The following is a 14,984-nucleotide window of genomic DNA, read 5'->3' as shown; positions in this document are numbered from 1 at the left end:
TTCCCTCGATTCCTGACTGGTCCCTGCCCCCGAGGGCCTTGCTGGGGAGGGAGCTCCGGGTGCAGGCCGTGGCCATTTCTCTTCTGTCCCCACAGTTGGTCTTTGCACCCCAGCGTGAAAACTCGGTGGGGCTCTTGGTGGTGAAACCCATCACCGTGTGAGGGTCCCCCAGCCGCGTGCCCCCACGGCCAGCCACGGCTCCAGCCACATCTGCCCCGGGAAAGCCGGTCTCAGCGGTGACTCTGTGCTTGTTACTCCAGGTTTGGGGTGCGGCCTGCCCTGCGCCCTGGATGTTCCGGCAGGTGCCAGAAAACTCAGTGACTGTCCGTGTGTTCGGCCTTTTCTCAGGGTGAGGATAGGACTCGAGTCGGCGGCCAGACTCTTCCCGGGCCCTGCGGAGGGGGGGGGTCCCCGAATGCTTGCACCTCTTTGGGAAGACCAGCACCCACCAGAGGGCGCTCACGTCTCTTCTCCGCCGCCCCCCTCCCTGCGGGTTTTGTGTTTGAAATGGGGCTGTTCTCTGTCTGGTTCCCGAGTCCCCGGGGACTGTTCACCTGCGCTGGACGCAGTCACGGGCCATCAGCGAGCCTTCCCGTTCCCCCGCAGCACCTGTCGGACGTTGGACCTTTCTGCCGACGGCGTCTGTTTTTTCTCTTTTCTTTCACGGATCGGGGCTTGGTTTCCTGTGAAGTCTTTCTCTGCCCTTGGGTCCACAAAGTCCTTCTCCCAGAAGTTTTATAGCCTTTGAGTCACATTTACACCTATTGTAGATGAGCTACTGTGAGTTCATCTTGAATACGACCTCAGGTTTATTTTTTTCATATAGATGCTCCAAACTTTTAAAAAACATTGTCCTTTTTTCCTTAAATTGCTTTTTAAAAAAAAACATTCATTTTAGAAGTTATCAGAAGTGATAGTGACCTATGTTTTCGGCCCATGTACAGCCCTGGGAATTTAGAACGTGTGAAGATAGATTTATGGCACCAGCACCGTTATGAGGGGACAAAAGCGTGCTGTCACCCAGAAGGCCCCCAGGCCACGCCCCTGACCACGATCCCTGGGGACCACTAGCATGTTCTACACCAACCCGTCTTTTTGAGGTTGTCATGTAAGAGGGGGCCTGCACAGGGTCCCCTTCAGAGATGGAGTCCCCGCTAGCACCCACACTCAGCAGTGCACGGAGGGATGGACCGGACGGCCCAGCCACTCACCTGCTGAAGGACGTGGGCCGTAGCCAGGTGCGGAGGGAGGTGGGCAGGCGCTCCCACGATCAGCACCCTCTGTAGCTCCCACCCCGAGGCTCTCCACCCCCCACGTCACCCCAGGGGAGGCGGGTGCTGTCCCTGGCAGCGCTGACCACCTGGCCCGCGACCATTCTCGCCTCCACTGACAGACGCCGCAGGACACACAGAAGAGGCCGGCAGTCGGGTGCTGCGTGGGGAGTGAGTTTATTTCTCAGGTGGACACACACAGCACGGGGCCTAGAGCCTAGCGCTCATTCGGTTCAGGACGTCAGGGGGCTGGGGCCACTACATCGGGATGGATGGAGGTCACGGAGCAGGGGCCGGGGAGTGCCACACAACCACGCGGGGGCGAGCCACAGGGGACCTCGGGGGACAGGCAGCCACGGGGCAGACAGGCCCGGGAAGAAGCCGCAGCCTGCTGTGGGGAGGAGCAGCGGCGTGGCCGCCCCGCTCACGGCTCCCGAGCCCTGCACCAGCCCCGCCCCCAGGGCCGGGGCCCTGGGTGTGTGCCTGTGTGTGCGAGCGCGTGTGGCGGTGAGAGGAACATTGCCGTCTTGTGAGTGATTCCTCAGAGCGGGAGGCCTTGCCACTCACGAGCACCCCAGCAGCCCCTGGAAGCGGACAGGCCACTGGAGCCCACGCTCCACTCTCTGGGGACTCTCCCTAGGCTGACCCACCCCCACCCGGGACAGAGAGCCCGCTGCGGACGAGGATGACCATCCCGCAAACAGAACAAGGTTGTGGCCGGGGCAGCGTCCAGCATCCAAACAAGACCCTCCGAGAGAGGAGGCTTTCCGGACCCTTCTCCCTTTCCCCACTCAGCAGAAGCAGCGGCCTCAGCCCAGCCTGACTCTGCTCTCTGCACCCCACGAGGGGAGGACCCTCAGGGGCTCCCGATCAGCCTCACTTCGCAGATGTGGAAACTGAGTCCCAGTTCACTGAACGCTTGTCCCAGCTGACGTGACACGTGGGGAGTTCCAGGCATGGAGGCCAGGCTTCCCGATCCTACACGGGTTTCCGTCCAGCGGCTCTGGGTGTGCGGGCTCCCCCCAGGCCCTCCCAGGGCAGCAGGCCGGTGAGGGGACACCAGGCGGGCCACCCCTGGCTCTGAGTCACGGCCAAGGTGGCTCCAGGCCAAAACCAAACCCTCCCAGGGGCCTCCATGGCTGTGGAGGCTCCTGACCTTGGGGTGACTCCCAGGAACCCTCGAGGGGCCCCTGCCCTGGGCCCCGCTGGTACAGCAGGTGCTCTGCAGGCTGGCTGGCCTCAGGCACCTGTGCGCGGGGCTGAGTCCTCAGGCTGGCTGACCTGAGGGGGCCGGGGCCGGGCTCTCGGGAACCTGGACGTCTTGGGACAATGCGCCACCTCTGTTCCCTGCCACAGGGCGGTCCTAAAAGCCAGAAGGAGTCCTCCGTCCAGCCCACCACCTCCTGCAACGCCTGTGGGGGGCAGCCCAGGCCTGTTTCTGGAAAATGCTTGGGTTCAGCTCAGGAAGTGACCCTCGCCTGGGATCTCCAAGGACAGCAGCTGAGCCTGCGCTCCCCCTGGCATCGTCCCGGGCCCTGGCGGACCGAGGGGCGTCTCCATGAGGAGATGAGCCCGGGGCCGGGGGCGGCAGGGAGCCGCGGGGGCCACCCTGCACCCCGCCCGAGCCCAGGTCTGGGAGGGCGCTGCCAGCCCCCAGCGGTGCACGCGGGCTGTCGGAGGCCGCCACCACAGACCGAGCCCCCTTCCCAAGGAAAACCCCAACCCTGTCACTCGGGCGGGAGCCAACACCTCACGTCCCCAGCAGAGAGACGGGTCTCCAGGCTCAAACTGTGAGAACGTCCCCAGGTCACGTCAGTGCCACCACGCAGGACAGTGTGGGACAAGGCAGGGCCTCAGAGCTGCTGGCTTCAGGCTGGGCTGGGGTCCTCCCAGCCAGGTGGGGGCAGGTGTCTGTGAGCTGTGCCCAGGTGGGTGGGCAGGGGGCTGGAAGGTGCCAAAAATGCCACGGACAGCGAGGCTGGGCGTGCACCTGGGGCCGGATGACACGGCCCTCGGCTGGCCACAGTGGGGACAGTTTTACAGTGTTGCTTTGTTTCGTTTTGTCAGCAGAAAGACGCCAGATGTGCCTTTGGTTGTGGGAGCAGGTCACGGAAGACCCTCCAGGCCCCGCTGGTTTCTCTGATGGGTTCTGGTTTCTCTGATGGGTTCCGCACCCAGGCAGGGCATGCGGTCTGACTCTGCGCTGGGCTGATGCCTCCGCTGGCCTGGGTGTCCCATAGGCACAGGGTCTGTCGAGGGGACCCAGGGGATCTGGGACAAGGCTGGAACAACCGGGGACAGAACCTCTGACCAGAAGGGAGAGCCCAGCATCACGTGCCCTCACTGGCCCGACCCGCGGTGTCCGACTGCCCCCCCTCCCCCGGGAGCTCTCTCCTCTGGGGGCACCGGGGGAGTCAGACCTTCTCCTCTGGGGCAGCCCTGCGCTCGCCCCGCTTCTCACAGCAGCTGGAGGGGCTGCGGCACAAGCCCCTCGCTGCCTGGACATCACCCCGGACAACTGCAGCGTCGCCGGGCCACAGGACTCCACCGTGGGACGTGGTCCCTTCTCCCAGGCCTCCCGGGGCAGCCCCCGCCGGCCTCCCGGTCTCCCACAGGTTCCCGCCGGCTGCCGTGCAGGTGTGACGTGGGCTGTGCCTCCCGCCAGAAGTGACACGCGCCCTTCTGTGCTGCGTGGACGTCGGGCAGCAGGGCCCGGACACAGGCACACCCCCAGGGTGAGGGCCGGGCCCCGAGGTGCCGGCCTCCCTGGGGTCTGCCGTGGCGGCTGCCCAGCCTGTCTGTCCCTACGAGGCTTGGGGGATGCGTGTGGGAACAAGCGGGAAGGGGTGCTCTGAGTCCTACAGGTTGTTAGAAATAAATACTTATAAATAGAACACAGTCTTAGAGTTAATTTCTGAGTGGACTGTCTCCGTGTCGCTAACTACTGTATATTAATTATAAGTCTGTCTATGCTTAAAAAAATATTAGAATGTCAGCGATGCCCCCTGACTGGGGCCCTCCGGCCCCCCCCCCCGTGTCTCCCAGCCCTTTCCCCCCCAGGGCACGTCTCAGAGAAGAAATGACAACCAACGAGGCTTCCGTGGAGACAGGACAGGTCCGTCAGGACAGGTCGTGTGGCGCAGGCCCCCCGGCCAGCGCAGCGTCCCTGGGAGGGGGGCGGGTTGGCCGGCCGGGGGAAGGGCTGGGGGTGAAGACAGACGGACGGTGAGGGGCAGGCTGGGCCCACTGGGTGTCGGGAGGGCGGGGTGTCTTCCGTTCAGACCCTCATCTGGGCAGCCCTCCTTCTGGAGAGCTTGGAGCTGTGAGAGGGTCAGGGGAGAGGCCGAGGTCAGAGGGTGTTGGGCAGAGGGGAAGCCGCAGCCGCCACCCCCCCCGCTTGGTGGGGGGGCCCTCTGGTTCCCTTATTCCCTGAGAGACGAGATCTCTGTCACTTGTCACTGTGACCCCCTAAGTGACAGGTGTGGGGGGCTGCCTAGTCCCTGCAGGAACAGTCCCGCCCAGCCACATGCACCGATGGCCTCGGGGTGCCCCCAGGCCTGCACCCTCCCTGTGCCCTGCGCAGGCGGGAACCCCGCGGGGGCCCGAGGCGGCGTACCGTATGGTCCCGGCCAGGAGGGGGTTGAAGGCGTACAGCCAGTCGTGCATGTCCTTGTCGCTGCTCGCCTGCAGCAGGATGCCGCGGTGCTCCGTGCAGACCGCGAAGGTGTGGGGCGTCTGCGGGCACCGTGCGGTGAGCAGGCGCCCCCTGGCCCCGCCCCCGCACTGGGGCAGCCCCTGCCCCGCCCCTCCCCCCACTCCCGCTGCCGCCGCCGCACCTTGAGCATGGCCTGCTGGTCCTCGCTGTACTCCACCTGGGCGGCGGACAGGTTGAGCACGAACCGCTCCACGGCGTCCTTGTCGCTGTTGTACATGTAGGCATAGGGCCGCCGCACCACCACGTAGCGCTTGGCCCAGCCGGCGGTGTGCGGCTCCAGGAAGTGCAGGTACCCCTTCTTGGAGACGATGGGGCTGCGGGATGGCACATCTGCTCGCTGGAGCCCTCCCGGCAGCCAGTGGGCCGTCCCCCCCCACCCCCCGCCACCCCTGACCCAGCGGGGCCACCACGGCACAGGTCAGAAGGGGGCCTCCGAGAGGAAGGGCTGTGCCCGAGGCACCAGGGCCGGCGGGACCCCCACCCGGGAGGCTGGAGACTACAGCCCCCAGCCTGTCCCTGAGCCCCAGTCCCCGGCGGTAAAATCTAGAAGCTTTAAAAACACCGAAGCTGCCCCGACCTGCCCCACAACCACGACCCACCCCTGAGGCATCTCGGGCCACCAGGGCCCTCGGACGGGGCACAGGGGCCGCACTGGCCGTCTGCAGACACAGTACAAGCGTCTTTCTGCAGGTTTCTGCTCTGCGTCCCTGGCCTGGGGCCTGGGGCCTGGGGCCCGGCTCTGACCTACGCGTCCTGCCAAGGTCAGGGGACGGGCTGGCCGGTGACGCCTCGGCAGAGCCCGTGCGGGACAGCCCCTGCGCACCTGACCCGGATCTCCTGGATGTCAGGCACCAGCAGGCGCTGGGGCTCCTTGTCCGCCTCCGGGGCCCGGGCGGGGGAGGGGGTCTTCTTGGAGTCCGCCTCCGGTGCTGGCTCTGGCTCCGGGCTGGCAGGTGGGGGGGACCTGGGCTGGGGGGTCCTGGGAGAGGGGAGAGCGGAGCTGCCGCACCCGTGCCGAGAGCCCCTTCACTGGGCCGGGGACCACTCCCTAGCAGAGCGCCGTCCTGTGGGCCCTCGAGCCACCTGCCTGCCGCACCCACCGCCACCGCCTGGCCCACCTTCCTGATGCCAGGACTGTGCTGGGCGCGGTGGGGCGGGTCCCAGCTGCAAGGGGTTCCGCACCCTTCTCCCGGGCGTCTTCTGCCCCTGCCCTGTCCCCCTCACAAAGGTGGCTGCAGTGGCTCGTCACCCCCAAAAATCCAGCTGAAGTTGCCCCGACGTCCTCAGGGGCCATCCGTGCAGAGGGAGCCACTGGGCCCTGGCACCCTGCTGCCCGAGCGACAGGACCCAGGGGCCAGGAGGCCTGTGACAGGGCTCGGTGCCATTTTCCAAGCTTTAAGCAGGAAACTGAGAAATGCGGGGGGTTTTAAACTCGGGTGCTCAGGCAGAGGCAGGCGGCGTTAGCAGTGTCACGGGGGCGGGTCTCTGCCCCGCCCCGCCCGGTGGCCCGAGTCCTTGTTTGCAGGGCCAGCTCCCTCCGGGTCGCCCGAAGTCCCTTCCCCGCCTGTCCTCACTATTTCACGGTCGCCGCCGTGAAAAGTTTCTCGTTTTGGGCTGCCCTGGCCCCTTCCTGCTCTCACTCGCGGCTGACGGAGTGTAGGCTCCGGCAGAAACGGGCCCAGAAAGAGGGTGAGGACGCCACGTTCGCACGGGCCAGCAGGGCGGGCCCCCGAGACCTGGGTGTCCGTCTCGAGTCGCCAGCCCCCGTGCCCCGGCACAGACACCGGCAGCGGTGGGCTCGAGGCACCGGCTGCTGCTCGGGAGCCGGGGCTCACTCACCTCAGGTCTGTGGCTCCGGCTCCGTATCGCCCTTCGACCAGGGAGGGGCAGGTAGAGGAGGGGGTGAGCGTGGCTGCCCCCAGAGGGGACACAGACGGGTCCCGCAGCAGGGTGACGGACATCTCAGAGAGCTGCGGGGGGGGGGGAGAGTCATTTGCGGGGGACACAGGGAGGGGACAGTCTCTGGATCCTCGGGGAGGGGACACCCGTGCAGTGGCTGCCTCCTGCCCCTCAGCTGGCACGTCAGGGTGCCGCCACCTTGACCACAGGCGCCCCCCGCCTGGTCCCCCCAGCCCCTCGCAGCCCCGCCAGGGACTCGTGGATGCAGGGACCCGAAGAGCAGCGAGGACCGTGCTGGGTGGGGGTGGGGGAGGCGTGGCCGAGCCCCGACCTCAGGGTGTGTGGCCCGAGGGCGGCAGGGACGCCGGCGTGGGGGCCGGGCCGTGAGCCGGGGCGCCCACCTTGCTCTCGCTGGCGCTGACGCAGACGTGGCTGTGCGTGTACTCTCTGTTGAACGTGTGTGTGAGGAGGCGCAGGCACTGTGGGGACAGCGAACGCCCGGTCAGGAGCCTCCCGGCACCCGGCCCGGCTGACAGCTGGGTCCCCAACAACATGGCAACTGGCCAAGAGGCCTGGCATTGCAGGTCACCGTGGCCGGCACCTCCAGGCCTCCAAGAAAATGGGGTGAGCTGGGGAAGCCTCTTTGGGGGCTCCCAACCACGAGAGGGGCTGGGATGGGGTGATGAACTCCCTGTCAGTTTAGGTATTCAAGAGAGGGCATGCCACTGCTTGGGAGGATGCCGTGAAGACCCCCCAGTTCCAGTGTGGGTGCAGTGGAGGCGGGGGGCAAGGGGACCCCATAGACAGATCCTCCTCCTCCCGGCGTCTCCCAACCCCGACAGGAGCCGACACAGACAAGGCCAGGTACCAGGGCCCTACCTTGACGGCCAGCTCCCGCTGCCTCTCGTCAGGGGTCTCCAGGGGCGAGGGTCGACCGTCGGCCGAGAGCGGGGAGGAGGCGCCAGAGGAACTGCGGGACTCTGAGTCCTCGCTGGAGGCGGGGGACAGCGTCTCGGGGACGGGCCGCTGGGTGGTCTCCAGCTTCTCCCGCAGCAGCAGGTAGTGCCTGGTCTTCTCCACCTGCACACGGAGCCGGGAGGCCTCACCTGCTGCGCTGGAGCAGCGGCGGGAGGGGGGCGGCGGGGGGGGAGGGGGCGGCCGCCAGCAGCTGGCTGAGCCCGGGAGCCCCAAGGCAACCCCTGGGGGAGCCGACTGACCCGAGGCCAGGCTGCCTCCAGGACGCAGCCCCCACCTGCACCGTGCGGCCAACACAGCACCCTCCCTCCGTCCTGGCCTTGCACCCAGCGTGTGCTGGCCAAGAGCAGGTGGGCGTGGGCACTCCAAAACCAGCTTCCCGGGGGGCCCGAGGGCAGGCACGCTGTCCGTGGCGGCTGGACACCAGTCCCCTGACCCAGGCCGCACAGGCGCTGGCCTGCCCCCTTGCCCTTCTGGCTGTTCCCTGCATTGAGCCCGCCTGGCCTGTGGGGGTGGCCAGTGCCCCACGCTCTGCCCGCCGCGGCCTGGGCCCCAGGGCCCTGGCACAGACTCACCTCCTGCAGGAGGCTCAGCTTCTCCAGCTCCCACTGGTGGTCCAGGATGAGGCTGTCACTGCGCGGCCTCCAGCCGGCCAGGTTCTCCTCGCCCCGCACGTAGGCCACGGACGTGTCCAGCACCCGCCGGCGGCGCCGCTGCATCCCTGCACAGGGGCACCCGAGGGGCCACGTCCCGACTTGTGACCACGCCCCCTGCCCCACCGCCCGCCCTTGGTGCTCCCCGGCCTGCAGGGCCACCCACGCTGGGCTCACCCACAGGAAGTCGTCTGGCACCACGTCCCGTGGGGATCACGGCTGTGACCTTCTGCCTGCCCGCCCTCCCTCTGCTGGGCCTCTCTCCTCACTGTCCCCAGCCCCTCAGAACCCCGGGGACCTCCCAGGGAAGGGGCCCCCAAGTGGCAGCTGAGCTGAGGTCGTCCAGAATGGCCTGAAGACCCCAGGTGAGCGCCTCAGAGTGCCACACCCCCGCCCCCACCGCCAGCGGCCGCAGGGAGCAGGGGGACGCCTACCTGGGCTGCCTGCGTCGGCCACGTGGCACAGGCTGAGCTCGTACACGCCCGTCACTCGGTTGCTGTGGGAGCAGCGGGCACCGTCACCAGGCCCAGCCGTCCACGCGGGGCGGCCGGGTGTCAGGTCCCCACGCTGCAGCCCTGCACGGACTGGTCCCACCCCCGACTCCCTTTCCTCCGGAACCACCACTCCCTCTGAGGGCAGCCCACCACCCCTCACGGAACCCCCTGGCGGCCAGCCCAAGGCCACTGAGTCCTGAGCCTACACTCCCTCCTCCCGCTGCGCCTGGAGTTGCCCGGACACGGGAGTCCACAGCCCAGAGCAGGAGGGAGTGTGGGGGCACGGCTGGTCCTGGCGTCTGGTGTCTGGCCCTCGGGCACCACCAGCCTCCGCCCAGAGCCCCTGCCCAGCCTGGGCCCCACGTTTACCCAGCCTCTCTCTCCCCGGACGGCAGATGCCCGTGGCCCCCAGGGAGGAAGGTCGGCTAGCAGGGGGAGCAGTCTGGCTTCCCAGCACCCCACCATCAGGGCGAGTGAGAAGGGCCCAGAGCAGGGGCCCAGCCAGGGCGGCCAAGCTGGCCTCTCACGCAGGCCGGTCCGTGCCCCAGCGCCCCCCCCAGGCAAGCCGGTCAGCCCTGGGGACCGGGACACCCGGCCCATCCCGCGGCTCACCTCTCAGAGGCCCGCAGGCTCCCGCTGCCGAACAGGTTGCGGATGGAGCGCGAGGCGGGCAGCTTGGCGTCGCGGGAGTAGAAGACCATGCAGAAGTCCTTGGTGACCACGGCGGGCTGGGCACAGTTCTCCATCTGCGGGGGCCGGGGCGGGGAGGGGGCTCAGGCACGCGGACCCCCTCGCCGGCCCCCACCACAGCCCAGGCCTTCCCGGCCCCGGCGTGGCCCCAGACGGGGGGGCGGGCAGGCTGAGAGTCTCTGCTCCCCACTGGAGCTGCCTGCGGACTGAGACGGCCGCCCTGCCCCACCCCCCCTCCCTGGGCCGCCGAGGGCCGCGTTTCTGTGCGGGGACGCCGAGGGTGCTGGACTCAGGCTTCTCCACCTCAGGCCTCGGCTGCCTCGGCGTGAAGTCGGGGACACGCCGCACGGGGCGTTTGTGAGAAGCACCCACGTACGTTCTTCGTTTTCTGGAAGCTCAGCCGTCACCGCTGACAAAGCTGAGGGCGCCAGCACCCGGCACGTGTCCGGGCAGAGCCCCATGCCACAGGTCAGGTAACCAGGCTCCTCGGGGAGGCTTTGCCCTCAACCCACCGCCAACCCCAATCTTCCAGGTTGGATTCTGGCTACTGCGCCTGCTGGAAACGGCCGTGCTCCCAGCCCGCTCCTGCGCCTCAGACCCTGGGGGTGGGAGGAGGCGTCTGTTTTCCCACTGCCTGGAACCCAGATGCAATGTCCGGTGGGGCTGCAGCCACCCCGCACTGCTGAGGATGAACCCACAGGGTGAAGTCGGCAGAGGGGGTGGGCTGAGCATGGCCTTCAGAGTGCAGGCCGTGACGAGGACTCGGGGAGGCAGCAGGGCTGCGTGGGCTTGTGCAGGGCTCACTCTGCCCTCCTGCCCCGGGCAAACACCTCGGGCGTGAGCTCTCGGGGGGGGGGGGGCGGTGGCGTCCAGGCAGAGCGGTCTTACCTCAATGTAAGCAGAGAGGGTCATGTAGATCTTCTCTCGGTACGGGGTGACGCGGTTCAGCAGCAGAGAGTTGTGCATGGAGCTGTCCCACGCGGCCTCAAACTGGTAAAAGGTCCTGGGGGCGGGGAGCAGAGCGGAGGTAAGAAAATGACGGGCAAGCCACTCTCAGGTGGGACGGGGACATGCAGAAGGACAGACGGACAGAGACGTGTGGGCAGCCCACCGGAAGCACCGCCCGGGCCACAGGTCTGGAGGCCCAGGGGGCGGGGTCCGGGAAGGGCCGGCCCTTCCTTACTCAGGACGGGGGGAGGGGCGGAGATGCCACCGCGAGGTGAGCCCAGCTGTCACCTCCGCCGTGGATGGGTGGGGGCATGCGGTAGCCCACGGCCCTCAGGCTGAGGGGCGGGGAGCGTGGAGAGGACAGAAGGAGGGAGAGAGGGCAGGAGGGGCCTGGGGGCAGGAAGGAGCCTCGTCTGAGGGGGGAGGCTCCACGGTCTCTCCTTGGACCCTACAGAGCCTGCCTGGGTCTGCACAGCCCTCCAGGGCCCATGTCCTCTGTCACCGACTCGCCTTCGGGGGGGACGGACCCTGGGGGGATGCTGGGAGTGGAAACCAGGCGGCTGACGCAGACCGCTCGCCCGCTGCCCACCGTGGCCAGGCTGTGCCCTCGGGTGGGGCAGGCAGGGCCTCTTCTGCTGCCATGGCCCGCCAGGAAGGGTGCTGAGCAGAGCCTGAACCAGGGGCCGGCAAACCCCCCGAGGCGGCGGCCACTCGGGCCACCGATGGCCGGGCCCCTGGGCTCTGCCTGCACGTCGTCAGGGGGAGACCGGCCTCCGTCCCCCCTGTGGCCGCCCCGTGGGCCCTGGGCAGCACTGCCAGCCCTTGCCTCGCCCTCTTTCCTCCCAGCATCCTCACAGAGACGCGGCTGAGGAGCACAGCAGCGCAGCAGCAGGGCCGGGGCACAGACCCCCCATGGCCCGGCCCGGCCCGGGAGTGCAGAGGGGGTCCGGGAGCCGGGCCGTGCGGAGCGGAGGCAGGGCTGTGGCCACCCGTCTCTCGGGGGCACAGCCCGGGGGCGTGGGGGAAGCAATGGCACGGGGTGGGGCCGCTGTCGGGCACATGTCACTGCAGACGGAGACCCGGAGGAAGGGGCGTGAGGACGGCAGGGTGACGGACAGACAGGGAAGAGCACAGGGAGCACAGGGAGATGTCGGAGGAGAGAGGAGCTGGAGGAGCGGGAGAGAGACGTGAGCTGTACCTAGTGTCACCTCCGAAGGAAACGCTAAAGGCGAGGCAGCAGGACACACGCACACACACAGAAGAGACCACGTGTCAGAGCTACGTCGTCACCCGCCCGGCACGGGCTCCCGGACACGGGCAGACACGCCACCGCAAGCCCCACCCACAGTGTCTGCGGGGAGGGCCTCGGTCCGTTCCCAGCAGGACTGGGCGGGCCCCTGGGGCTGTGACCGAGACCTGGAGGGGTGCTGTCCCCCCAGGGGTCTCCGAACACCTGGGCTCTGCGGGGCCAGGCCTGTGGTCAGAGCCGGAGGCCCGTGCAGCCCAGCCTGGCACAGACGTCCCCAGACCGCCCCGCTCCAAGTGCCACGTCCCAGCTGCCCCCACCCTGCCCCCGGCCCAGCAGTGGACACCCCTCCCCACCTCACAGAGACGCCCTGCAGGTTGGCCCGGGGCCCCGCAGCCCGTGTGACCATCACCACCATGGCCTCTCGTCCCTCCCGGGTGCTAGGAGAGGCCCAGCCCTGGAGGCCAGGATGGGTGGCCTGCTGGACCCTGGGCCTGCGGTTGGAGAGGCAGGCCTGCCTGTGCACACGGCCCCACAGAGGCCCCCAGCTGGGCTAGGGTGGGGCTTTGTCCTGGTCGGATGCTGGTGGCCTAGAATGTCTCGTAAACCCTGACTCTGGGGGGGTCTCCCATGTGGGGTGGGGTGGGGTGGTGTGGGGGGCCTTCCTGGGCCTTTCACTGCCCACCCCCCTGGCGCCAAGAAGGCCAATCAGACTGGTCCAACCTGGCACAGCCATAATGCTGCCCCCAGCCCCACGCCACCTCCTGCAGACCAGCCCTCGGCCCTCAGCCAGCCGCGGCTTCACGGAACCAGGGGCCAGACCTGGAGCCCAGGCCCCCGAGGCCTCTGCAGGGGGCGGGTCTCGCCCAGACCCCAAGTGAGAGCGGGTGGCAGCGGGTGTGCGCAGGACGGGGTGAGGGGCAGAGCGGCAACCATGCGGGACACCCCGGGCTTGCCGGGCACAGCATGGGGACCTCGGACGGGCACCCCTCAGTCACGAGGTGGGAACAAAGACCCAGAGCAGCCAGGAGGGTGCAGCTGGGAGGCCGGGAAGGCCACACCAGGACCCCCACAAATGGCACGGGTCATCTCGGCCTCCCTGGGCAGCAGGCCACACTGGGAAAGGGCCCCCCCCACACCACCCCTTGCTCTGTCCCCCTTGGCACCCAGCCCGTCGTCCCCCAGAGAGAGAGGCCAGGAGGATGTGCTGCCCAAATGCAGGGCCCCGGGGCCTGCTGCGCCCGCCACCACGTGGAGGCTGGTTAGACACTCGGAGTCCGGCTCCGTCCCAGACCCGCGGGACCCGCTCGCTCCCCACCTGCCAGGAACGGGGTCTCAGCAAGACCCCCACGTCCAGGCCCATCCTGGGGAGGCTGGGGCAGCGCCAGACTGGGCCACCAATCGGGGGAAATCAGACCCCACACTTGGTGGGATGGGGTGGGGGCACCAGGGGCCACCGGGCTCTCCCTCCACGCCACAGCGCTGGAGAGGGTCCCGGGGACACTTCTGCTCTGGGCAGGAGCGAGGGCCCCTGTGGGGGGCCGATGGAACGGGGCGGGGGGCTTGAACCCAGCGTGACGAAGTCCCCCCCCGTCCCCCTCCTGGGACCCGTCCAGGGGGCTCTGCCCGTGTGTAAGGGAGACAGACCCCTGGCACCCTAGTGCAGCCCCTCGGGAAAATGAAGCCGTCCGTATAAAAACGCGCTTCTGCTCAGAGGCGGTCAACGCCTCTCGAGTCAACAAGGGGTGTTTCTCACAAGGCACCGCCGGCACCACCAGGGCTCAGACTCACAGCCACTCCCGTGAGTCCCCGTGTCCCCGGACTGAGAGCTTCTGTGTGTCGTGCTGTGTGATCCCACTGCCTCAGGCAGGGGGTGTGCTAGCCCCACCGTGAGCAGCGAGGAGAACAGGGTTCTGGAAGGTTCTGCCACTTGTCCACACTCACACAGCCAGCCAAGGTCACAGCCCAGTGGCTGCAGCCCAGTCGGTGTGGCCCCTGGCCCCCGCTCCAGATGTCTGGAATGACACCCTCCACCACCGCTCCCACCGTCCACTTGTCCCCAGAACTGTCCAGCACAGTGACTCCTGCCCAGGACGGAGGCTGGAGCCTGACTCCGGGGGCCCTGACCTTCGGAGGACAGGGAGACGGCCTGGCAGGTGCAGTGCCTCAGCCTTCTGGGCCCCCTCCCGGACCGGCCAGCGGACCGCCTCCTCCAGCAAGCCCTCCCGGCTTCCTGGGAGAGGCAGGCCCCACTCCAGTCCCTGCAGGGCTGTGCCCCCTCCTCTGCAGCCACCACCTCTGCGGGGCTCTGCCTCACCAGGCTGGTGTCCCCGGGGAGGGCCTGTCGCAGCCGTTGTCACTGAACAGGTGCAGGTGTGCGCACGCCCTCGGGAACACCGCAGCAGGGACCCTTCACAGTAGCCATCTGGCCAGACCCGTCACAGCGGGGCCTGACGAGGACGCAGCCTCAGGCGGTCCTGCTGCGCCCACCTCCCCTCGAACATTTGCACCGGAGGCCGACCTGCCACGTGCTCTCTGGAGACGGCTGACCACAGAGCACCCTCCAGGACCACCGTGCAGAGCCTGGCCATACCCAAAGGGACTCAGAAGGCGATGGCCTTGACCCTCCACTTGGAACAGACTCGAGCCTCCCGGACACATTCTGGGCTGGTGGCTGCGGCTGTCTACCCCCAGGGGCCTCGACTGGGTTTGGCAGGGAGTCGAGGCCCCCAGCCCAGGAACCTGTGTCTCCAGGGCGTTTGGACCTGGGACCACCGGAGTGAGTCTGGAGCCTGACTGCTCTACCCACCCCTCCTTCTTAAAGCGGGTGAGGCTCACACCCGCAGGGGGAGAGGGGCAGAGGTGGAGGTCGGCAGGGTGGCTCCTGTCTGCCCCTCCCCCCTCCCTCTTTCCTCTGCCACCTTTCCAGGAGCCTGGCCGGCCAGCCTGCATGCGGGGCACCTGCTGCCCTCCGGCGGGGAGAGGTCAGGGCAGCACGGGGCGGGGGAGGTCGGGGCAGGGGGTGGGGGGGAGCCAGCCAGTGTCTATAGGAGGGCAGCCAACTACCAAAGCAGCAAAATCAAGAGTGGAGCC

The 14,984-nt window shown here is 68.2% G+C and overlaps 1 protein-coding gene across 21 annotated transcripts in view; it reads right to left on the bottom strand.

Moving 5' to 3' along the window:
- Nucleotides 1–1,432: 1,432 nt before the first annotated feature.
- Nucleotides 1,433–14,984, bottom strand: part of KIF1A (kinesin family member 1A) — a 66,788-nt gene continuing 53,236 nt past the window's right edge. For 11 of the 21 annotated variants that reach the window (XM_045845538.1, XM_045845540.1, XM_045845548.1 and 8 more), the window contains 11 exons: nucleotides 10,586–10,700; nucleotides 9,620–9,753; nucleotides 8,948–9,009; nucleotides 8,436–8,581; nucleotides 7,765–7,965; nucleotides 7,287–7,364; nucleotides 6,826–6,956; nucleotides 5,810–5,965; nucleotides 5,108–5,300; nucleotides 4,888–5,006; nucleotides 1,433–4,591 (listed from right to left, as the gene is read on the bottom strand). In XM_045845538.1, coding sequence (XP_045701494.1) covers nucleotides 4,549–4,591; nucleotides 4,888–5,006; nucleotides 5,108–5,300; nucleotides 5,810–5,965; nucleotides 6,826–6,956; nucleotides 7,287–7,364; nucleotides 7,765–7,965; nucleotides 8,436–8,581; nucleotides 8,948–9,009; nucleotides 9,620–9,753; nucleotides 10,586–10,700 — 1,378 coding nt within the window. In that variant the 3' untranslated portion in view covers nucleotides 1,433–4,548. Of the gene's footprint in view, nucleotides 4,592–4,887; nucleotides 5,007–5,107; nucleotides 5,301–5,809; nucleotides 5,966–6,825; nucleotides 6,957–7,286; nucleotides 7,365–7,764; nucleotides 7,966–8,435; nucleotides 8,582–8,947; nucleotides 9,010–9,619; nucleotides 9,754–10,585; nucleotides 10,701–11,843; nucleotides 11,868–14,984 lie in introns of all 21 variants that reach the window. The other 10 variants (XM_045845536.1, XM_045845539.1, XM_045845547.1 and 7 more) reach the window with 1 other exon arrangement.

Source organism: Phyllostomus hastatus, unplaced genomic scaffold (assembly GCF_019186645.2).
Source record: "Phyllostomus hastatus isolate PE091 unplaced genomic scaffold, TTU_PhHast_1.1 phas_contig_477, whole genome shotgun sequence".
Taxonomy (NCBI): Eukaryota; Metazoa; Chordata; class Mammalia; order Chiroptera; family Phyllostomidae; genus Phyllostomus; species Phyllostomus hastatus.
Note: the sequence above shows the minus strand (reverse complement) of the source record. Positions and strands in the feature narration are given on the sequence as shown.